The following is a 26,100-nucleotide window of genomic DNA, read 5'->3' on the forward strand; positions in this document are numbered from 1 at the left end:
CCCTCATTCCCTGAGTGGTACTGGCGGTGGGGTGACCAGCTCTCCCTGGTTTTAACACTGAACACCTGCAGTCCTGGGAACAGCCTCTCCACTTCCCTCCCTAGAGCTAACTTGACAGTTGGCTACCTTAGGAAACCTCTCCTGTGCAGATGAGAGTCCCCTTTATTCCTGGGGTCTGTTTTATCTAGGTGGAAGGCTTTTCTTAGGTAACCAGTTTGTCTTCAAGTAAATAAATATCCCATGTCTGAGACACTTCCAATCCATTCTTCTTTGTTTCTCTCTAAATTCAACTGCAAATTCCCTGTTATCGGCAGTCAGTCTAGCCTGTAACCTGGCTTCATTGCCTCTCTGCAAAGGGCAGTCTGTCCCACCATCCTTGGTTGGATCTGTTTTCTGTGTCAGGCTTGAAGGTGACAATTGGGAGAGTGGGCTGCTCGGGGCTCACAGCGCTCTGCATACACCAGGCCGAATACCACGCTCTGCCACCACTGTTTACTTTTTCTCCTTCCTCAAATGTATGCTTTCCAAAAAATTACTGAGGTCAGCTTTTATCTTTTATTTATAAACCCTAAATTTTAAATCTGGGTCTTCCAGATTTAAATGGAGGAAAGTCTAACTTCTGGGAATTCCCCTATGCCGGTCTTTCTGCAATGGAATAACACTGGGAAGCACAGGCTAGAAACACTAGACTGTGTGCAGAATCCTCACACTCCCACTTGTATCAATCAGACACTCTCCATCTAGTGAAGGGGCTACACCACCATGAAGTCATACTGGCATCTTACTTCTGGTACATGCAGTGATGATGTATCTGCCATCCTCAGAGGGGCTTAACATGCTGCCCGCTTCTGGTAATGGAGCCATCCATTAATTCAGCATGAAGAATTCCCCAGAAATCTTCATATTTTAGAACTTACATCTCAAAGCAGTTCAGTGCTGAGGCTGTCTCTGCCGTTGCATTATATTAACCTGTAGATGTCTGTTATCACAGGCTAATGAGGCTAACTTGGGGTGAACCCTTCTTTGTTCTTGAGAATCTCTTGCTTATTAAACAGTGTAGCCAGGAATGTGAAGGGCCTTGTAATATGACCGCTGTGCACTCTGTAACATTCCATGACCTCTCCTTGTGATGGTGAGTTTGCTTAGTTTTGTCCCCTAGAGGCATATCACATCATTTATTTTATTCTGAAATAGCTTGAAATGTGTCAGGAAACACCACCTGGAGAAAAGGAGATTAGCAGTGCTGTTTATATTCCTGGCATATTGTAGTTGCCCCCAAATATTATTGAACTATTATCCTCTCGGTTTTTATGTTAACATTCTTAATTGGTTAATAACTCATCTAGAAAGCACATCCAGATTATGGTAACTGTATCCTGTACCATAGGAGGATTTTAAGCACTGAAATTGAGTATAGAATCATGTACAATATAAATGCTCACGAAGGTTTCATCACCTTTTCTTGCTATACTAAGTTTTAAATTTCAGCATCTCCTTTACTTAAAGTATAATATTTCACCATGCCTGATAACAGGTTAAATATGAATCCTAGCCTTTCCTTTGCCAGGTTAAATGTATTTTGTTAGGAAAACAAAGCATTAAGGAGAGATATCTGCAGTCGAAATATTTAATTATAATGGAAACTCCCAGGTAGGAAACGAGCATGGATTGTGCAGGAATTAGCAAGTTGCTGATTCATTTCTTATTCTTTGAAATTGTAACAGTGGTTGACAACCATAACGGCAAAGAAAGATTAATGAAAAATACATAAGTATAATATATGTGTTCGTACTCCATAAAATTGTTTATTTCACTTGGATAGAGAAATAGAACATCATTAAATTCTAGACAATAATAGTTAATATTATAGTTTTTATTATTTAAATAATTAGAAACAGGTCTTAGATAAATGTTAGGAAGAAATCAGTGTAAGTGGAGCATTTTTTTATGCGGCAGAGAATAAATACGGTCAAACAGTGAAATGTTTTTGACATTAAGCCATTATGATTTATTAAAATGCAAGTATATGTGGCTCTTACATGCAAATGAAAAGTATTTAATTAAATAAATAGTTGTAATTTTATTCCGAGTCATTGCAACTCCTTTTCCAAATAGCCTTCAACAGAAAGGTATTTCACCATTACTAATTTATCTTTTCTTATCTACAGTGCACATTTTCATCCTTTAAGCTCCTTTTTTTTGCATCCCCAAAGACTTAAGTCCCTGGGTTTAAGTTATACATAATTTAACACTGCTGGCTGACATGTGAGGATCCTGGAACTGATTTGTGTATTTCTAAAACTGGGATCAAGTCAGTATACTTGCACATAATCATTGAAACAGTAGTCATTTCCTGTGAATCTGTGGTATCATAATAAAGAGTAATGCTTTGTGTGAATTGTACTTTGTAATTTAGATCAAATGAATAATGACTGCAATGGGCTTTCCTCTCTGTTTTAATTTAATAATCAAATGCCTATTTAAAAAAAAAAAAACAACCTTATTTTAGTGAAGATACTAAGTCCTGATTCACTTTGATGTATCCTGACCAGCTTTGGTTTTACTTTTATCAGGTTGTCCTGACAGCAGCTTTGGATCCAAATGTAAAAGTCCACTCGGTGGGTTCCAGGGATGCATGAGACTCATCTCCATCCGTCACGAGGTGGTAGATTTGATTTCACTTCAACCGGGGGCCCTTGGGAACTTCAGCGACCTTCAGATAGACTCCTGTGGGATCACAGACAGGTAGGGGCAGTCTCCCTTCTTTATGTTGGCTTGTTCATTTTCAGACTTTTGGCAGCATGTTGAAATTAGTAGGTAAAACAAACATTTTCTCTCTTTTTTCTCACCATCATCTGTTCCACAGGAAATAGATAATATTTACATTAGAAATAAAATATGATTTTAGTTTTATGCTTGTTTCCAGTGATAAAATTTAGGTAGAAGATATGACCATATTATTTATATATACAAATAATTACCAGTTCCCAAAAGATGATGGTGATGCTGCTGTAATTTTAAGGACATATAAATGTATAAAAAATATGATAAACCCAATCACTTAGGATAGCCTAACAGTAATATAGACCATCAGGGGCCAGTAAACCAGAGACCTATGTGGTTAGTTGTCAGACTGACTTTTGCTTCCCTGACAGCTGAATAATATTTCAGAGACACAGGAACTTAATTGATTGCTATGGTCCTACTGTGTACCTTTAAGAACACATTACCATCTTCTCTGCAGGAAAAATGAAGAGGGAACTCCCCTGTGGAAAAGTTTTGGAGCCATCGTATTGATGAGGGTATAAGGATGATCCAGTAGTTTCAATAGGCATTCCAGTGCAGGGCATGAAGGGCATGACAGGGCAAGATTTGGGGGTTCATTGTAGACGATGTTACTTTTAATATAGTAGTTGATAGTTAATAGTTTAAAAATGTTTTTAGGCATGGGCAACTGTAGCAAAATAATCTTGCCACTCATGAAGGCGTTTATTTTTAATTACTGAGTTCAATGAAATATCATGGCAATTCCAGATTAAAAAAAAATAAAGCAATGTGACAAACTTAACCCAGCATGTAGTCATGTTCAGTATATATTTTGAGCAAATACATTAATTCTGAGTTCTAAAAATAATTTTTTATTTGTATGAAACATTTTGTCAACATAAACACACATCTGTTATATCTGAAGACCATTTACTGTATCACTGTCTGTTGATCCTGTTTTGAACACTGGTACATACTATGTCTGGAGAGGGCGATGGCAACCCACTCTGGTACTCTTGCCTAGAAAATCCCATGGATGGAGGAGCCTGGTAGGCTGCAGTCCATGGGGTCACTGAGAGTTAGACATAACTGAGAGACTTCACTTTCACTCTTCACTTTCATGCATTGGAGAAGGAAATGGCAACCCACTCCATTGTTCTTGCCTGGAGAATCCCAGGGATGGGGGAGCCTGGTGGGCTGCCGTCTTTGGGGTCACACAGAGTCAGACATGACTGAAGCGACTTAGCAGCAGCAGATACTATGTCATATGTAGAAAAAAATCATTATGATCTAACTTAGTAATGTATTAGGACATCATTTCCTCTCTATGAATATGTGCTTATTTAACTCAATTTGTAGATAAAATGGTTCTTTTTATAATGAAAGATAATATGTAAGGGAGAATTGAGATGATAAACCTCAATTGGCTTCATGTGGGGAATAACAGTGACCATCTCCATAGTTACAGCCATACCAGCTTGGGATCATTAATCCTAATTTGGAGGAAGGCCTATAGCAAGGCACCCTGGGTCAGCTCTCACAGAAGCAGGGAGCTCACCCTCAATGGGTAATAGCCACCAGGGACCAGCGGGAAGGTTCAGTCATCCACACTATGAGTGATGGTCATGTTAAAATTGGGAAAATCCTGTAAGCAAAACATGAAGTTCCCAATCTTAGTTTTTTAAAAAGGAGATGGCAGAAACTTCTTTAAGAATATGTTCTTAACAGGTTTTGTAATTTATTTTTTATTCTGGGGTGAATGAGAGCATTTCAAGCCTTGGTCTCATTATAACTTTCCATTTAAATTCTAAAAAGCATCAGTTATTTGATCAGGGTGATTTGAGCTGATACCAGAAGCTCTTTAACTTTTTTTGTCCATGGTGCCTTATGCATTTCAGTGGTTTTTTCAGTGCTCTAAGTCAAAAGGGACAACCACGCTTCCATTTAAACAGTCACTTGGTTCCAGACAACTTTACAAGTGTTTATGTCCTAACCATTTAGAAACCTTTTGAAAAAGTCATTTATACATTTATTACATATATATAATTAGAAAAACTTTAACTTTATTTTTAACGTAGTGTACAACCTTTCAAAGCTTGGAATCACATCAAACACTGCTGCCCTTACCTCTTTTCAGCATGATTTCACATGACATTACTTTGTGTCAACTACTGAACAGCCAGCTTCTCAAAGATAAGACATGAGTAAAAGGAACCTATTATGATCTAATGTGGAAATTTAACTACCTCAAGCTAGTCAGTGGCACAGTGCTTGACAGCTGTTGAGTCTGCCTTATTTCTCTTCAAAATGTAAAATATCCTGGGAGCGCCTGTGGTATTGATTCAGCACCCTGACGCACCCTGAACTGCTGTTGGGACCCACTGTACATCCTCGGTGTTCCTTGGTTTGTACACCAGGGAATAGGGCTGCCCCTCCACCCTACGTCCTTCTTTCCTTCCCCCTTCTTTATAGCCACTTCCTTTAAATGTTCAGTGTGGTAAATCAGTGTGATTAAATGTTATTTTGTGTAAACTATTGATGTTTCTGGCAACATACTAAATCACTGTTGTGTCACTTAGGGAAAAGAGTGGGCTATGATATAATAGGACATGTTGAAAATTAAGTCACAGCTACCTGAGAACTGGTTGAAATCTGATGAACTTAGAGTTCTGTGATTAAGATCCCATAACGACAGATGGTAGAGAAGGCAATGGCACCCCGCTCCAGTACTCTTGCCTGGAAAATCCCATGGACGGAGGAGCCTGGTAGGCTGCAGTCCATGGTGTTGCGAAGAGTCAGACTTGAGTGAGTGAGTTCACTTTCACTTTTCACTTTCATGCATTGGAGAAGGAAATGGCAACCCACTCCAGTGTTCTTGCCTGGAGAATCCCAGGGATGGCGGAGCCTGGTGGGCTGCTGTCTGTGGGGTCGCATAGAGTCAGACATGGCTGAAGCGACTTAGCAGCAGCAGCAGCAGCAACAACAACAGATGGAATGACCATTGTGTGTGCTCAGTTGTGCCCAACTCTTTGCGACCCCAGGGACTATAGCCTGCCAGGCTTCCCTGTCCAAGGGATTCTCCAGGCAGGAATACTGGAGTAGGTTGCCATTTCCTTCTCCAGGGGATCTTCCCGACCCAGGAATCAAACCTGCACCTCCTGCAGCTTCTGCGATGGCAGGTGGATTCTTTACCCCTGTACCACCTGAGAGGCGTGGGATGACCATTAGGAACACTCTATTTACTCTTTAGATTACTGTTAACATTCTTCTTTCTCATGATCATGTATAATTTGTCAGTATTTTGTGATATTTCACAATGAATAGTAGTAACTGTATCTGCGCCTCCTTTTAGGTGTTTGCCTAACTATTGTGAACACGGCGGTGAGTGCTCCCAGTCATGGGACACCTTTCATTGCAACTGTGCAAACACTGGGTACAGGGGAGCAACGTGCCACAACTGTAAGCCAAACACACCTTCCTTTCTTGCCTCCGTCCCAACTCCCTTGTTCATTTCCTTTTCTTTGTTGTGTATATGTTTATATGTCCATGTGCATACAACCCTGAACCTTAGTGTTCAGTTGTTTCCAGTTTATTTTTAATCCGCACTTATTTTCATAAAGTAGTCAAGGTAGCTTATAGAAACACACAAGCAGAAAAGAGTAGGAGAGCCGGCAAGGAGGAAATACATGTAGAAAAAAAAGGTAGCTAAGGACAAACATTAACTATAGTGCCAAATAGGTAATCCCTAAATTCTCTTAGTCGCTCATCACATCCAACACTTTGCAACCCCATGGACTGTAGTTGTCCAGGCTCCTCTGTCCATGGGATTTCCCAGGCAAGAGCGCTGGAGTGGGTTGCTATTCCCTTCTCCAGTGGATCTTCCCAACCCAGGGATCAAAACCTCTTCTCCTGTATTGGCAGGTGGATTCTTCACCACTGAGCCACCTGGGAAGCTCTTAAATTCTCTTGCAACTCCGTTAATAAGGATGGTGAGGATAAGGATGGTAGAAATGATATTAATCATAATAGTTAATTTCATTGAGTATTTTCTAAATGCCAGGTACTGCTCTAGTATTTCGTATGTCCCAGCTCAGTTACTTGTGATGACCACCCTAGTAGGTAGGTATTGTTACCATCTCTAGTTCAGTAAGTAGCAGAGAGAGATTAATCACCTTGCCCAAAGTGCCTGAAATAGTTGAGGCACAGTGGGAACATGGACGTTTATAATTATACTCCAGAGCCTGGGACCACAACCATCTTCTTTTCGTGTTTTAGAAGCTATGTGTTCTTTTGTGGTGAAAATTTGTGTGTGTTGTTAAGACTCATGGCATTTTCTTGTCCACTTGTTCAGCACAAATGCCCATTTTTTTTCTTCTCATTTTTTTCCTTCTCATTTTTTTCATATTATTGCTGACTGTGAGCAACTCAACTCCTAGTCCTCTGACATGCAGCCGAGACTTCAGGCAAGGGCCTTAGGTGGAGTCCGTGGTCTCCTGTCTCCCAGCTCATCACTGTGAACTGCTCTGTACTCCTGCCAGAGCTGAGACTGGAACCCTGGGCTCCCAGCCCCGGAGGCCCCACGAGGGACCGTCAGAAGCCCTGACTCAGAGCTGGAGAGGGCATGAGTCTAGGTGGGGAGCTCCTGGGCTCACCCTCATGCCTCCACAATCAACTGTGTGGACTGGAATGCCTTGTAAGATCAGAAAGGACACCTGCTGTCGCTAAAGCCAGGCTAACTTTCTTACCCTGGATCACCAGTAGCAAAATGATGGTGTATTTTAATTTTTCATACCTGCCATCATCCCAATTACAACTAATTCAAAACACAAAGCTAACTGAATGTGTTTTAACTAATTGTTTATTTTCAACTGTTAGCTGTGATTGACTCTAGATATAAGCACCAACATCTCTGAGCCCAAAAAAATTAGATGATAAATAACTATTTTCATTGGTAGCCCACAACTTGATCCAATCGTCAAATTCATTTATTAGGTTCTTGAGCAGGTAGGAATCAAAATTTTTTGCCAAAACCATTCTGAGAAACGGGGCCAAGATAACAAACCTGGCAATAATGAAGTCATCACCATCATTAGCTTGAGTAGAGGGCAGGTCAGCAATGGAGTCGTTTAAAAGATTTTACTAGAAAATAATATTTTAAACAGTCATGTTAAAAAGTGAAGTAATACACCTAAAGCAAAAGTACTCACACAGTTGTATGTCCTTTCTAATACCAGCCCTCATGGCAAAGTTATGTGTGTATCCCAGCCTCTTTCAAGCCATTTGTCAACGCATGTATAAGCATACAGAAAGATATAAATTAGCCCTTTCACATGCCCATTTCATTGCGTAAAATACAAATGTGCCTAGAACACAATCCATCTAATATCTCTCCCTGTGTGATATACAATAGGAGCAAGATAGAACCAAGGAATTGTGGAGGAGTAGAGAAGTACATTTGTATGCTTATCTGAAATCTCTGTAACACTAAAAAAAATTACAGTATTTCATACTGTCTAAAAACTTATTAACATAGTTTTGAAAAATTTAGACTAGATCAAGGAAGGACATTCAGGGGATGGTTTATTTCTCATTCCACAAAATTAAAAGCTTGATGGAAATCACCATTATAATTGGCCAAGTCTTCAGTGAAATGAGTGCATCATATAGAGCTGCTAATATCAAACCTTGTACATGGCAAATATCTAATTGTAAAATTAAAAATATCTAATTATGGATCAAAACACATTTAGACCAATTGAGGGCATATCTTATATAAGCATTTCTTTTGCTTTGAATTTCAATTATCTTAAATTCTCATTACAGAGCATTAGAAAAAGTTTCTTCTGTAAATTACTTACTGTTTTATGGGAAAAAGGGATTTTATCTATAGACTTATGTGAGAAAGGTGACTAATTGCAGCATTATTTAAAGCTTTTCTGTTGCTTAATTTTTGGATAACAGCAGCTTATTTAAGGAGATTATATTATTGTGCTTCAGATGTTAGGTTTTTACAAGGTGATACTAGAATTAGAAATTCCAAAGTGGTTGTTGAAAGATCCATTTGGATGGATGTCCAAAATGGAGGTCAAATTATACTTAAAAGAATCTTAGCATTTAAAACACCTACCTTCTATTTTGTTGTTTTACCTAATGTAAAAATAAACTAAAATTTCATTTTAAATGAATAACCTTGTATTCCTTTAGTAATAAAATGAAATGCCATAAAATACAATCCCATTCTTTCTTTTCTGTATCTAATCTTCTTTCATCCATATTTCATATTTGCTTAAAAAATGAGTTTTGTCTTAAAGTGTGTATTACCTTTTCTCCTGGTCAGTAATGTACATATTAAATTTCAAGACTTGGAATATTTTGTGTCCAAACTAAGATTTAAGGAATTAATTTTATACTGTTTCACTTATGATGACACTTTCACTTTTTTTTTTAACAGCCATATATGAGCAGTCATGTGAAGCCTATAAGCATAAAGGAAATACTTCAGGGTTTTACTACATAGATGCAGATGGAAGTGGTCCCCTTGAACCATTTCTTCTATATTGCAATATGACTGGTGAGTTAATCAACTTTCATTTAAGTTAAATTTGCATGAATACTTTAAACACAAAATTAGAATGAAACAATAAGTTGATGTAATTTGCAACTTGCTTAAAATGTATATTGTTCAGTAAAAGAACTTAAAGTCAAACTTAAAAAAAATAGTTTAATGGTAGCGATTTAAAATGTCACTATTTTCTATGCATGTGCTACCTGTGTAGAATACCTAACAATAAATGTATCTTATTAAGTCCAAATCCAAAAAGGATAGACTTTATTCCTCTGAGAAGATTGATACATACATATGATTTCCCTTGTATGTAGAATCAAGAAAACAAATGAACAAACATAACAAAAGAGTAACAGGCTCCTGGATACAGAGAACAAACAGGTGCTTGTCCAATGGGAGAGGAGTAGGGGGATGTAAAGAGAAAATCTGTGACCAAGTGTGGTAATGACTGCTAATTAGCTTGTGTATGGTGAGCATTTCACAATGTGTGTTTATATGAAACCATCACATTATATACCTTAAATATACACAATTTTGCCAACATAAATAAAGTGTAAAAATATTTTAAATAATAATAATGAAAGAAAAAAAATTGATGCATGTGAAAGCTTTGAAAATATTTTCTTAAATTTGGGTAAGAATGAATTTTATTCCTTACTTACATAAACTTATATAGGAATTAATAGTGTTGGAAAATGTGTTTGCTTCAATGCAGCATCCATTCATGATAAAAAGAAAATGAAAACTCAATAAATTACCAGTAGAAGGAAATGTCCTTAATTTGTTAAAGAGGACCCAATAAAAAAACCTACAGTACATATCATAGTTTTTTGTGAAGTACTGAAGATTTTATCCCTGTTACCAACATTAATGCAACAATGCCTGCTATTATCACTCTGTTCACCATTGTTTTTGGAAGCCCTAGCCAGTGCAATAAAGCAAGAGAAAGAAATGAAAGACATACATACTAGAAAAGAAAAACTATGACTCTCATTATTTGTAGATGGCCAGGTTATGTATTGAGAGTTTTCTGAACAATATACAGAGTATTAAAATCCAGAATGATTGCTAGATATCTAGTTAAGGTAAACGTTAATTTTATTTCTGTATATCAGCAATAAGTAATTAAAATGAAATTTTAGAAAAGTCTATTTTTAGTAGCATCAAAAATCTCAAATACATGGTAATAAATCTAAAGAAAGTTGTGCATAGCTTTTATACAGATAATTGTAAAATACTCTTGAGATAAATTAAGTCTTAAAAAATGGAGAAATATAAAATTTTCATTGATTAGAAAACTCAATATGGTGATATAAATGTCAATTCTTCCCAACTTGGTACTGATTGAGTGTAAGCCTTAGTTAAAATTTCAACAGGGTATTTGTTGGTTGGTATAATTGGGCTTCCCTGGTGCCTCAGATGGTAAAGAATCCACATGCAATGCAGGAGACCTGGGTTTGATCCCTGGGTTGGAAAAATCCCCTGGAGTAGGAAATGGCAACCCACTCGAGCATTCTTGCCTGGAGAATTCCATGGACAGAGGAGCCTGGCAGGCTACATACAGTCCATGGGATCAAACAGTTGGACACAACTAAATGACTAACACCTTCATAATTGTTTTGGTGAAACTTGACAAGTAGGCTCTAAACTTTACCAGCAAATTTGAAGGGGCCAGAAGAACTAAATCAGTCTTAAAGAATAAAGGTGGAGCACTCAAGTCTACCAGCTATGATATAGACATTATGCTGATACATTGAGTAAAACAGCATGTGATTGACACAGGGAAAACCGAATAGACCAGTGAGACAAGACAGAGATCCGTAAATCGACTCACTCATATATGGGTAGTTGATTCATTGCAGAGGTAGCAGTCATGTACAGGAAAGTAAAGATGTTTTTTTCAACCAGTGTGTGCTCAGAAACTTCAGTCGTGTCTGACTCTTGGTGACCGCATGGACCCTATGGAGCCTGCCAGGCTCCTCTGTCCATGGGATTCTCCAGGCAAGAATACTGGAGTGAGTTACCCTGATCTTCCCAACACAGGGATTAAACTTGCATCTCCTGTGTCTCCTGTATTGCAGGCAGATTCTTTACCCACTGAGCCACCTGCTGGGTGAAATTGTGTGTAAATACTGTAAAAAAGACTTAATCCCTTCATCGTCAAACACAAACTGATTCTAGGTGAACTATGCTGTTCAGTGTAGTAGCCACTATTTAGATTTACATTTAATTGAAATTAATATAACTAAATAACTTGAAACAAGTTGTACAAATCTGAATTCATTACAATAAGATTAAATTAAAAGCCATTTTCCTCAGTCTCACTAGCCACAGTTTAACTGCTGCATAGCCACCTGTCATTGCAAAAAATTTACATTGGATAGCGCTTTGTTGGGAGGTCAGGATTTCATGGAGCAAAATAAACAGAAAAAGGAAATATTGAATTGAAGCAGGAGGCATGGTAGAGGAGGATTTACTACTTAAAATCTGGCAGTGACTATCTAGGGAAAGAGAGTGTGAGAGAGTATTGTCTGTGTGTGTTCAGAAAAGAGCAGCAGATACAGTGTGGCTGGAGTGCGGTGAGCAAGCTTGAAGTGCAGGAAAGCAAGAAATAAAGTGGGTGGGGGCAGGAGAGGAAGAGTCAGGGGTCCTTACAGTGTGTCAGGTCTCTGGTTTTTACCCTGGGTGAGCTCAGAAGACCTTGGCGAGTTTTAAGCAATGGTAGGTGCCACCTGGCTTTCTTGAATAGGATCATGTTCGCTCCTGTGTTGGGAAGTGCCTGTCTAGGAGCAGAGGCAGAAAAGAGCTAGAAGATATTTTCATACACAAATATATATGCAGGCATATACCAAATATGTACATGCATATGAGTAGTATGTCTATGCGTAATAGGAGTATAGGAGTTAGGACGCCTGTTGGAGACTGAGTTTAAGTAATTAAGAATCCAGCCAAGAGCCAGGAAGGTGGTCTGCACTGGATCACACGATGTAGATGGTGGACGGAGATTCAATTTTCTCACTGAATATGTGTGAGGAATGAGAAAACAAAGGGAACCAAAAGATAACACCACATTTTTGGCTTCGGCAACTGGAGTGATTAAGTTGCCGTGGTCTGAGATGTGATCAGAGAGTTTTGAGGAGAAAGATGAGCTCAGTTTTACACACTTTGAATTTGAGATATCTGTTACACATTCATGAAATATTGAGAAGGCAGTTGAATATGGGAGCAATGGTTCCTTTGTATTAAAGTGTAATTCTAAGAGCTGCAGGGTGGTGGCAAGTCTTGATCACAAATATTTTGGAAACTTACTATAGAATGTGTTTTTAGAGATGTTTCACATAACATAGCCAGGTGGCTGCAGTTTGCTCTCCCATTGTGGAGAATACTGCCTGTCTTAGTCTCTCTGGGCAGCTATAGCAGAATACTACCGATCGGATAGCTTATAAACAACAGAAATTTATTTCTTACAGTTTTAGAGCATGGGAAGCCCAAGACCATGGCGCCAGCACTGTCAGATGAGAGCTCTCTTCCAGATTTAAGACTTCTTATACCCTCATGTGATAGTGATAGAAGGGGTTCTGCAGGGTCTCTTTTGTGTGAGCACTAATCCCACTCATGAGAACACCTCCCTCTTGACCTCATGACCTCACAGAGGTGCCTCGTGCTAATCACATTACCTTTGGGGGTGAGTGATTCAACATGTGAATTTTGGTGGGGTGCACAAACATTCAGACCATAGTACTTCTCCACATGCCAAAGTAACCTAAGACAGCTAATGATGCTTACATGTTTATCCCACCAACCAAACTCCCTGCTCCCCACAGTACAGATCCCCAGGCAGCACCATGAGGCAGGAGGGTTAGGGTGAGACATCAAAATCAATATTTTTAAAAACCTTCCCATTTGATACTTATTGTGGAGCCAGTTTTGGGCATAGCTGTTTTAGACTTCCAGTTTTCAAACTTTAGAGAACAGCCTGCTCTATTTGTGTGAATTAAACATAGTAAGTGTGAGAAGACTTCACAGACAGTAAAGGAACATTTTGCAATTGAACGATATGAATTCAGGTGTCAAATAACTTTTTGATTTTTTTTCTGTTTAATGAGGGTTTTGAGTGAGATTCAACAACCTGTCACTGCATCCCTGTGAATCCTGTGTTGGCACAAAACACCCTGAACTACGTCCATGTATTTGCTTTATGAAGTTTCGATTCTGCGGTTCAGACACCTCAAAGTTGCTGAGTGTCTGTATTCTTAAGGCTCTAAGAAACATTCCCCCCCGCCCCACACACACACAGAATTCTCATTATCTGTGATAGTTATGTTCTATAAAGTAACCACAGTCACTTGAATTTATGAATACTGGACCATTGCTTCCAGGGAATTACAGTAAGATTAAGTAACCAGTATTCTTGGGCTTCCCTTGTGGCTCAGCTTGTAAAGAATCCACCTGCAATGTGGGAGACCTGGGTTTGATCCCTGGGTTAGGAAGATCCCCTGGAGAAGGCAAAGGCTACCCACTCCAGTATTCTGGCCTGGAGAATTCCATGGACTGTATAGACCATGGGGAAGCAAAGAGTTGGACACAACTGAGAGACTTTAACTTTCACTTAAATTCCTGCATGCTTCTAGTCACAGTATTCTCAGCTGATCAATATATAACCTTGTTTCACTTGTGTTTCAGATTAAAGACACCTTATTTAATGCATACTGTTAATTCATTAACATTGAACTCACAGCCAACAGCACCAGAACTCATACCTGAAGGAAGTGTATTTATCCCATGTGTTGCCAGGAGGCACAGCATAGCCTTCTTGTGCTTAGGAACCAGAGTGAAATCAACAAAGAGCATGGGACAAATAGAATACATGTTTACAAGACGAGAGCTGAAGCAAGGAGTCACAGCCTGGCTCTGTTCAACTTCAGCTGGGCAACTGAAATTCATATTGGGCAACTTTTTATTTTTTTGGCTTTGTGTCTGCAGACATGCAGGAAAGCCTCAAGAACTGATTTGGGGATTCAAATAAATTTTAGTGAGTAGGCAAATTCATAAATGAGGAGAATCTGATACACATACATGCATTGGCTATGTTTTTATGCGTAATACTTTAGTAATTTATAGGCTATGTGCATTTTTCATGACCATTTCAATGGTAAGGAAATTATTAATTTCATTTTCTTGAAAGGAATTATTTTATTTTCTAATAAATCAACATTTACCTTATTATATTACAATACTAATGCCTATTTTAGTCCCTTGAGGTGCTTTACCAAGGTTATCAAAAAGTATTAATGAAAAAGGGGACATTCACAAAGCTTAAAACCCTTTGAAGAGCAAGCAGTGGCGGACAGAGACACAGAGAATCCAGTTAGGAGACGGCTAAGTGTTTTCAGAAGCTCCAGAATGTTGAAATATATTCAAACAAAGTGACAGTCCCAGGATGTAACAAGCCAGTGAAAGATACATGGTACAACTTGAGACTTTCCTTACTGATCTGGTTTTGCAAATGAGAAAAACAAGACTCAGGGAAGTTCAGGAAGGCAGGCAGAGGAATGTCATTAGGGATAGATCAAGAGCTGAAACCTTGGTCTCATCTCCCAGCCTGAAAATATTTCCTGTAGAAAAGGCTACATTCTATCAGCGTCTCATTGCCTGTAACCAATAACCTATCCTCAAGGTACAGCAATCAGGTCTACCAATTTTGAAGGCAAGACAAACGATTGGTAGTTTTCAAATGTGTAACTGAAGAAAAAATTCTTAGTTAAGAATTACTATCCAACAGACAAATCCACATGGATTTAAATTTCTTTAACCATTACAAGCTAAACGATACAAAGAAAATCTCTTTTGAATGGATTGTTTCCAAAACTCAAAAGTCTGAAAATTTTTTCTAAACACAGTCTTCTAAATAAAATTTAAAAAATTTTAGGATAATGTGAATCCCAGTGGTTGTCTCTGTTATAGTGCACAGGGCTTTTTTTCTTCTTCATCATGAAAGCCTTTTCTGTATTGAAATATTTTTAAGAAATGTCTCATCAAACATTACACTGTGAGGACATTGTTTCAGTGTGGAGAAAGTGATGAGCGGTACAGCTGTGGCTTTCGAAGTTTTGTGGAAATGATAATTCTATGGCTTAAGCTCACCTTTTCCCGGGCACCCACTTCCAAGACTGTTGGATTTAGTTTCACTGACTCAGTAAGTTTAGAGACCAAAACCTGGGTCTCTGCTGTATTAAATGCAAGCTCCCCATGTGATTCCAAGATCAGGGCTCTTGAGACCGTTTCATGAGAAGGCTGGAGAGTGTGAGACTTAAAACAGCAAAACTATCTTTACTACAGGGATTTCAACAATAGAGACCTTCCTAATAGCTATGAGAGTTAATAACTAACTACCGTTATTCAAATGCGCCTTATTTACATCCAGTTTTACTCCAGGATGCTAGCTGCTTTTTTATCTCTCAGCTTTCCTTAACAAAGCACTTCCGGCCTGTTCTTACAGTCTTTATCACCTCTATCACCCGCAGCTATTAATCCTGAAGGAATACACACTCTGCAACTGTGTTGCTTAAACAGCATTTTTTTTTCCTTTACACTGTTATCACATTAAAAAATAGCAGTCAGCCCAAGATAAATCAAGTTCTTAATTACTCAGTTGCTTAACATATAGTCTATATATTAGAAATCACTTCAGGGAGAGAAATCACTTCAGGTCTATACCAGTAGACCTAAAATGCCTTTCAGTGTTTCAGCATATATATTAATTTCATAGATTTTTCTGCTCTCTCTCTTTACTCATTTCCCTGTGTTTCCTTATCTTGACAACTCTCTTTACATTTGGTAAAGGATCATTTTCAAAAAAATAAATCATGACTCTTACACAGATATAAAAATAAAAGGTAAACATGTTTTGAAGATTTTATTTATTGTTTAAATAAATATTTAAATTTATTTAATGTTTACTAATGAGGGGGCTTCCCTGGTGGCTTGGCTGGTAAAGAATCTGCCTGCAATGCAGGAGACCTAGGTTCAATCCCTGGGTTTGGAAGGTCCCTTGAAGACGGGAACAGCTGCCCACTCCAGTATTCTGGCCTGGAGAATTCCATGGACTGTGTAGTCCATGGGCTTGCAAAGAGGCAGACATGACTGAGCGACTTTCACTTTCACTTTACTAATGAGGAAACTGGTAAGATATAATAGCCAGTTGTAAGAAGTTTCAAAGAACAGACATATCTCTACATCAGTAATACTGAAATGACTGTGCCAGTGGAGGCAAAACCAGCTTCTTCCGCAGCAGAGGAACCCAGACAGCCTCTAGCAGGTAGAATTTGCCGGCCTGGAGACAGGAATGTCTTGTAAAGAAACAATTACTTTCTTGCTAAGCAAAACAAATAACAACAACAACAAAGTAGCTCTGTGTTAAAGGATGATTTAAATATGTCTTATAAGTTAGAGATAGTGGACTTCTCTGGAGAAATTCAAAGCTTATCTCCTCCAGATTTATTTGCCTACCTTCTAAGAGTGATAAACACCTGAGGACTTGCCGGCCTTCTCTTTGGAGAAGATTTGTTGTGTTCCAGAGTCCCCTCTCACTCTTAGGAGGGATGGAGGCATGCCAGCCATCCTCTGTAAACTCCAAGTCCCATATTTTAGGGGCCCCTCTCTCATGGTGCAACTCTAGCGGGCCCATCGAAGGCAAGATAACTTGTTAGCTTTGCAAGTGGGAGGTCTCATACCCTTCACAGTTTCAGCCTTAGCATTATTTTGCAGTTGCATCACATGTCTGCTATTTCCAAAGTTTGAAAGCAGCTTAAAGTGGAAGTCTCAGAGCCACCACAGAATCACACAGATCGCCTGGAAGACTGTGCTCTAGTCACTCATTTATTTATCCCTTCAGTAACTGGTGTCCTTTGCTGCACGTTGTGCCCAGCCACGCACTAGATGTGCTAAAATTAGCAAATTAGAATCTATCATTCTTCTGGTAGAGCTTACAGACCAGCGGGAAAGCCTGATTTAATAAATCGCAGAACACTGAATTACGCATAGTGAAGTCTTTGTCTTTTATAGTTGTAATTTCTAAACAGGTATTTGTAGAAACATTGGATACCATGATCATGTCCAAAAGAACAGTATAACGGTTTGCAGAGATTCCTCTGTTAGTAAAATGCATGAGAAATGGAGCCTGGATGTTGGGCCCTCACGTCCATTGCCCAGAGTCCACTGGGATGCTTTCATCATCTCTCCTTTGCCCTGGACATCTTAATTACTGATAAGTGCAGTGTCTGCATAGCTTCATCTTTGTAGCACTTTTTATTGAAAGTGAACTCGCTTGCAGAAACTATCATAATATGGAAATTTTAGAATTTCAAAAGGAGACTTTTCTCTGAGCTGCCCTTTAGCAGCCGACATGCACTGTGGCCTTGGATTTCTTACAATACCTTAAGAGACCTTGAAAGAACATGATGTGTTCATCATGACCCAGAGGATGCTGAACGATAGGGAAGTCCCTCTAACGGTGACCTGAAAGGCAAAGAGACAAAGGCTTCAAGTAGGTTTATTGTCCAGCTCTTTTGACAGCTACTTAGCCAGAGAGGAGCTGCTTCACCCATGCCATTGATTCCCTACAAGAAAGGATGAATGGTTCTGCTGAATAATAAAAGCAGAGTCCAGCAGAGACTAGGTTAACAGATTTGCCCAGTTAATAATCTTAAATTTCTAATAGCCAAGATTGTGTGGCTAAAATGATAGAATTTCAGGCTTAATATATTGCCTCCTATGTTCCCCCCCCAACCTTTTTTTCTTTTTTTTTTTTTTTCGAATTTGGAAATGGAGGCTCAGATTTCACCTGACTTTCTTAAGGGTGCTCACCCATGCCAGATCTGCAAACTCAGGTCTCCTGATCATCTTCTCACTGTCCTGCTGTCTGGCCATCCATAATTAATTTCACTAGCTTATATATCATGTCCTCTTTGAGGAAAACAATTTACTGATCAGGCTTTTCAGTCAGCTGAAATTCAAGGTAGAAATGAAAGCAGTGGCTTTATTGCTATAAAAGGCTATGGTTTCAGAGAAAAATTATGTTCTACTCATGGAAGAGAATATGGCTGTCAAATTTGCCTCCTGTCTCATTTATTTAACAGGCCTCTCTATTCAAAATTTTGATGACCGGGAGAGGGGTGGGAGTGGAATTTCTTGTTTTGATTGTGTTGATCCATGTGAATGTATTCGTTAAAAACAGGGGGGCTGGGTATCTCTACCGACGGTTTTCCTCCAATTTAGACTCTTCCTCTGTAATCCCGAAGAGTTATGTGACTTAACGGCACATATATAGCAGAGTTTTGACAACTTCCAATCTGTTTCTCACCTATTAAATCAGAGGCCTTTTGATCAATGTGTTCTTAGGCCTGCATATATCACGGTAAATATAATATGAAGTTGATTACTGGGAAGGTTGAAAGACAGATACAATATGTCTATCTTCTGTTACAACCCTTGTAGGGTTTTTATTTCATCTAAATAATTTTGGTAATCAGTGTGATGGAAATGTTTGCAGACATTCAGGCACCGATAGTGGTAGCTCTCGCACATACGCAGAGATGTTTTATTTTTCTTGTGAGTTGAGATGCTGATGCTGTGCCATGTATTCAGAAGCATAATTTGCTATTGCACTGCATAACTGTGCGGGTCACATGGTACCAAAATGAATATCTCAAATTTGACTTTAAAAGAAATAGGTATAATTCTGGTGTAATTTCCTAGTATCTGTGTCCTATGAATATGTATTGATATGTATGTGTTTGCCTCTGTAGATTAATCATATTACATATAGTTTTGTATCCTGCATTCCCCACTTAAATATTTTGTACACTTTCCCATATTATTAAGAAAAAGTTCTCCGAAGCTTGATTTAAAAAGCAAATAGATGTACACTCATAATTAAAAGCTGTCTGAAGGGAGATATATGGGCCATAAAAAGTTGACTTTCTTTTTGCTGGCAGCATGGATGATTTCCAAGAATGGATAAATCATTGCTTATGTTATGTAATTTAAAATATTTTACAGATTCAAAGATGTGTTTTTTTCATACTGTAACATCTCTGAATTCAGGATGTATCAACAATCAGCAATGTTTTACAGTTATAATAGGCAGCATTATTCTTTTCTTTCTTAAAATTAATGATGCATCTTTAAAAGTAGAATGTCAGGTTTGATGAAATGTACAAAATTTAATAATCAGTTTCCTTAATATTTTTACCATGAATACTTTCTGGCTGAATTATATGAAAAAGTAGAAAAAAAAAAACACTGTAAATGCATGGCAGTCATATAAACTTCAGGGAAAAGAATCATTTTACTATAATTTAAAAATTTTAAGAATCCATTTGTGTTGATTCTACCTCTCAGAGAGGTTTGATGACTAGAAAAATTTGACTCAGATAAAAGGTGATTTTGATTTTCTTTATTTATTTTAACTTTTGCAGACTAGTGATGGTCTCCTCTCTTTCTTCCCCCATTTCTGCATACAAGAAACTGCATGGACCATCATACAGCACAATGGCTCTGATGTCACAAGAGTCCGAAATACCAACCCAGAGAACCCCTACACTGGGTTTTTCGAGTATGTGGCCAGCATGGAGCAACTCCAGGCCACCATTAACCGCGCGGAGCACTGTGAACAGGAGCTGACCTACTACTGCAAGAAGTCACGGCTCGTAAGCAAGGAAGGTAAGTGAACTGGGGCATCCATCCCCCTACCCATGGGGTGCCTTACTGCACCCGCTCCTGCAGAGTTTAATTCTGCCAACGTGGTGGCATAAAGCTGCCCAGGGCGTGTGCTCCCCAAGTGTTTAGCAAGCCTGTCACAGTCGGGAAGTCACAGAGATGCTATCGCCTGAAGAAAAGAACATGGTCAGCTGACACTGAGCTTTGTTCAAAGCCTTGATTGTCTCTGGCGTCTCTTCCTGGCCTCAGTCGGAGGGCTTCCTCCTCATACTCGGTGAATGCTCAGTGTCGGTCCCTTGTAAAGGGCAAGTGACACATTCAGTTTGTTTTTATCATGGGAAAGAGCTAATAAAAATATGACTCTGTTTTCTGAAAGTGACTCTTCCGTGTGACTCTTTCACAGATTGTTGACAAGTTACCCTCTGGGTATAACTGAAAATTAGAGCAGGCTGCTGGAAACATGGCTTTTCCCCCCAGTAGCTCAAATAGGAATCAGAAAACCATGTTTAACTCTTTCTCTTATTCTACCTTTAATAACGTTTGATTTCTGCTCCTGAATTCTGATTCTAGTTTGTGTTTTCTCCCTTTAGAATGTCTCATTATGTGAGACTGTCTCGAGTCCCAGCAGGTCTGCCTCCATGTAGGCTTTAATGACCTGATACATGAAGCTATTGCAAGACCTTTCCTACTGGCCTCTCAACTGGCCATCAGTCCTTATCTCCTACCCACCCAATGTTGCATCCAAACGATTAATCTGTGTAAAGAAAATTAACCTTTAAGAAACACTGCTTCCATCAGGACCCTGTACTGTTTAAGAAGCTCTGACGTCCTCCTCGTTCCTCTATCCAATACAGACTCTTCTGTCTAGACACCTCCATGCCACCAGGTGGAGGGTGGGGAAACACATATAAAGTGAAATTGAAGTGAGCTTCCCTGTGGCTCAGACGGTAAAGCGTCTGCCTGCAATGTTGGGAAGATCCCCTGGAGAAGGAAACGGCAACCCACTCCAGTACTCTTGCCTGGAAAATTCCATGGACTGAGGAGCCTGGTAGGCTTACAGTCCATGTGGTCCCAAAGAGTCAGACACGACTGAGCATCTTCACATCACTCACCTCTCTTTCCAGCTGTCCAGTGCATCATGCTTACAGTGATCCTACCAGTTTAGTATGCAACTGATGGTTCATTGTTAGTGAATATCTATCTTGGAATCTTTAAAAAAAAAGATAAGCAAGTGTGGAAGTGTAGTCTAAGAGGAAAACTGAAAGTCACTTAGTCGTGTCCGACTCTTTGTGATCCCATGAACAAAGGATACTGGAGACGGTAGCATTTTCCTTCTCCAGGGGATCTTTCCAACCCAGGAATTGAACCCAGGTCTCCCACATTGCAGGCAGATTCTTTACCAGCTGAGCCACAAGGGAAACCCTTCTAAGAGGAAATAGAACCATAAATACAGAAGGGTAAATGAATGTGATGAAACAAAATGGAACTAAGTTGCTTGACTAGAGAAGAAAGAAAAGGAAAGACAATCGTCAGAGTCACAAATGAGTCAAACTCTAAAAGAACCAGAAAACACAGTCCCCAAGGATGTTAGTGAGCAAGCCGAGCCCCACACAACGACGAGGGGATGGCAGTGAGGGTGAAGGAGTTTCCCGCTGTCAGGGCTGGTGGCCCCACACAGCTTGCTCTTGAGGCTCCCCAGGTGTTTCAGCCAGGCTTGGGAGCCACTGGTGAAGAGAAAAGTAAACTCTCGAAGGTTGTAGAACCGGGGTTGGGGGTAACCATTGAATACACAGATTTTCTTCAGATCCATGACCCTAGAATCCATATAGAATGGATTTGAGGTGGAAAAGAGGGAACAATTTGGATTTTGAGGTTACAGTAAGGAATGTGCGGGAAAGAGCAGGAAGGTGGTGTGAGACAAGTTAAATTTACAGTTTCAAATCTTGAAACTATAGCAGCATCAAGCAATAACGGTGCTGTGATTGTGGATGAATAAAGTGAAAATGTTTATGAAAATGTTTCCGGCAAGATATGGGTCCTCCAGCTCGGCATACTGGAAGGGTGGTCAGTGTGAATACCCAAGCCATTTGGAATTTTATTCATAACTATGGGAGCAGAAGTGATCCACTGTCATTCCTGATATTTTATCGTTTTAATTTCAACTTTAAAATTTTCTCATGTTTTTTCTAATTCTTTCTGATATAAATTCTTTAGGACACTTCAGTAAGACTAAGGAAATCAGAAGTATTTGGTATCTTTAAAACATTCAGTGGTTTCTACTTCATAGGGAAGATAACAAATTTAGATGTGAAAATACTATTCAGTATTTAAGAATAATAATTTATTTTTTTTAAAATCTATAACCACATAATGTTTTAAGCAGTGTGTCGAAATAGATCTATTAAATGTTTCAAGTAGGTTTTGCCTTCAGTTGATGAGTTAATCATGCAGTTAAAGAGAATGAAGATTGTTGATATTGAGTACTACGTTAACAGAAGCCTCCAACAGCTCCTTGATTTCTTGGCACAGTGCACAGGAATGTATAGTAATGCTGAGTGAGAACTTGCCTGCATTAGCACAGATCCAATGTAATAGTAAGATTTTATGAGCATTGGCATTTGTAAGTAAGGGAGAAATTAGTAAAAGTAAGGCTAACGGCCACAACTTGAAAGGTTTGAAAGTCAGTGGAAAAATGATTGCACACCTTTGAGGAGCTGACTGATTTGATGTCACCTTCTTCTCATGCCCTGACTCTCCAGTGACTGTGAGTTTTCCCCTCTAACTTGTTTTTCCCCTAAGACAGATTGCCTGCAAACCATATCTAAATGGTCTATTCCTTGCTCTAGCTTTTTGGCATCATTTTAGTCTTAGCTCTGTGAAGGAGCTGGTAACTGAACATTCATCATAGAAAGAAATGCATTTGGTTGAGGGAAACTTTGTTTTTGAGTGTCATATTTGCTTTGGGCATAAAGATCTTTCAGCGTTATTTCTGTAGTCTCTGAAGAAGTAGCCAAGCCAGTAAACAGAAGAAAAAATGTATACTTTCGAATATATCTTGAATCATAGTGAGGGAATGCCATACCATGCCTAAACAGCTAGTTTATCTTTAGTCGATAAGTATATTGAGATAAATCACTGACTTTACACAGCATTTCATAATGTTCTAGTAGGCATTTTATGTTCTCAAATCAATTTTGTTTCTCATATGTTAATTACTGTGGATTATAATTTGATGCCTTGTTGTTTCAAAAAATTATTTTTAAGGAAATGGCATGTGTGAACTCTCAATACATTTTTTTTTTTACTATTATGCCTGAATTAAATAGAAACTGCAGGTTTCTTTTCTGCTCAAAGAAAAATATATCAATCATTTAAGCTTAAATAATGAAAAAGTTTTAAAAAAAAAGCTTTCCTAAGGAAATACCATCAGTTATGAAGTTTGGAATATCACTACATCAAACCAGTCTTTCCTCCTTTCATTCTTTTTAATGATTTGGGAAAGAAGGGAATTATACTGGGATGGAAGGTCACAGGTTATAAAGCAGATGTCGTTTTTCTCACCTTTATTTTTCAGATGGAACCCCTCTGAGCTGGTGGGTTGGAAGAACCAATGAAACACAGACTTATTGGGGCGGTTCTTTGCCTGATCCTCAAAAATGTACTTGTGGATTGGAGGGGAACTGCGTTGATTCTCAGTATTACTGCAACTGTGATGCTGACCGGAATGAATGGTGATTTTTATGATTTCCTTATGCAAAATCAAGTTTATTATTAACTTTTTAAAATGAATCACTGCCACATATATAGGTAGGTAGATACTGAACAACTTAGTACCGTGAAGAAATTAGATAAAGGTATGTTTTGATGAAATGTATTGCAACTAATCTGATTTCTAGATGGGAAGATGATGATCCTTTTATTTGAATTTTGTGGTAATAGAGCATGAGTCATACACCTTTTATTTTTGTAATATGATGAAATAGAGGCATCTGTTTCATGCTTGCTTTTCATTTTGAGTCAATTATCATTATCTTTAAGTATAATTAAGAATTATATTCTCAAAACATAGTTGCATAAATATATTAAAATTTACATATATTACATTTAAATAAATATATTTAATACTAACATATCTCTTCAGTAGTCTTGCCTATAAACCTTTAAATATGTAAGCTTCGACTTTCCCACAATTACTTAAGCATGTAGCTCTTTTATTTTCTTAAAGGATCCACTATACTATGAAAAACGGATATCGGTTCATCATATTTTGAAAAAGGAAATCTATAATATTTAGATTTTATATTGAGCTTGAAATGTTTTATTTATTCATTTGACATTACATTTATTCATTTGAAAAATATCAAAGACTGTGTTATATCAAAAAGCAGATTATTTTATGCCTCTAAAGGAGGCATCTGTATGGAGTCATTATTGTACTTTTATTGTTATATGTTCAGCATGAAGAACATTGTCTCACTTAGAGTCTGGTTTTTCAAAATTTCTACTATTTTTGGAAGATATATTTTTTTCTTGCTGCCTTCACACACACACACACACACACACACACACACACAAATGCCCACAGTGTATTTTAAAATATGAATAAAATTTTTTTAAAAATTAATCTAATCTATTTTTCTTTGAGTGGTAAAGAATCTACCTGCCAGTGCAGGAGATGCAGGTTCAGTCCTAGGGTCAAGAAGATTCCCTGGAGAATAAAATGGCAGCCTACTCCAGTATTCTTGCCTGGGAAAGCCCATGGACAGAGGAGCCTGGCAGGCTACAGTCCATGGGGTCACTAAAGAATCAGACATGATGTGGCAACTAAACAACAACATCAGTCACCAATATCTCTCCTATCTCCGCACGACATTTTATTCATCAAAAATAATTTTTAAAAATAAGATTTTGAAACTTTTCATGTTAAATTCTGCTTATGCTTAAGTAGCTTGTGTAGAACTAACCTAACCCCAGATAACATTTATAATCCCAGGAAAATTATTTATTAAAAACATCAACTTGAAGCAAGGAGAGATAAGAAAGCATTCCTTAGCCATCAATGGAGAGAAATAGAGGAAAACAATAGAATAGGAAAGACTAGAGATCTCTTCAAGAAAATTAGAAATACCAAGGAACATTTCATACAAAGATGGGCTCAATAAAGGACAGAAATGGTATGGACCTAAAGGAAGCAGAAGATACTAAGAAGAGGTGGCAAGAATACACAGAAGAACTGTACAAAAAAGATCTTCATGACTCAGATAATTACAATGGTGTGATCACTCATCTAGAGCCAGACATCCTAGAACGTGAAGTCAAGTGGGCCTTAGGAAGCATTACTACAAACAAAGCTAGTGGAGGTGATGGAGTTCCAGTTGAGCTATTTCAAATCCTAAAAGATGATGCTGTGAAAAGGCTGCACTCAGTATGTCAGCAAATTTGGAAAACTCAGCAGTGGCCATGGGACTGGAAAAGGTCAGTTTTCATTCCAGTCCCAAAGAAAAGCAATGCCAAAGAATGCTCAAACTACCACACAATTGCACTTATTTCATATGCTAGTAAAGTCATGCTCAAAATTCTCCAAGCCAGGCTTCAGCAGTACACGAACCATGAACTTCCAGATGTTCAATCTGGTTTTCAAAAAGGCAGAGGAACCAGAGATCAAATTGCCAACATCCGCTGGATCATGGAAAAAGCAAGAGAGTTCCAGAAAAACATCAATTTCTGCTTTATTGACTATGCCAAAGCCTTTGACTGTGTGGATCACAATAAACTGTGGAGAATTCTGAAAGAGATGGGAATACCAGATGCCTCTTGAGAGACCTATATGCAGATCAGGAAGCAACAGTTAGAACTGGACATGGAACAACAGACTGGTTCCAAATAGGGAAAGAGTCCATCAAGCCTGTATATTGTCACCCTGCTTATTTAACTTATATGCAGAGTACATCATGAGAAATGCTGGGCTGGAAGAAGCACAAGCTGGAATCAAGATTGCCGGGAGAAATATCAATCACCTCAGATATGCAGATGACACCACCCTTATGGCA

General features: G+C 38.5%; 1 protein-coding gene across 1 annotated transcript in view; it reads left to right on the forward strand.

Annotated features, from left to right (window-relative positions):
• Window positions 1-26,100, forward strand: part of CNTNAP4 (contactin associated protein family member 4) — a 273,276-nt gene that overhangs the window by 184,678 nt on the left and 62,498 nt on the right. The window contains 5 exon segments of the mRNA XM_052655607.1: window positions 2,574-2,745; window positions 6,119-6,225; window positions 9,218-9,337; window positions 19,856-20,053; window positions 23,625-23,781. Of these exon segments, the coding sequence (XP_052511567.1) occupies window positions 2,574-2,745; window positions 6,119-6,225; window positions 9,218-9,337; window positions 19,856-20,053; window positions 23,625-23,781 (754 nt within the window).

This window comes from Budorcas taxicolor, chromosome 18 (genome assembly GCF_023091745.1).
Source record: "Budorcas taxicolor isolate Tak-1 chromosome 18, Takin1.1, whole genome shotgun sequence".
NCBI lineage: Eukaryota > Metazoa > Chordata > Mammalia > Artiodactyla > Bovidae > Budorcas > Budorcas taxicolor.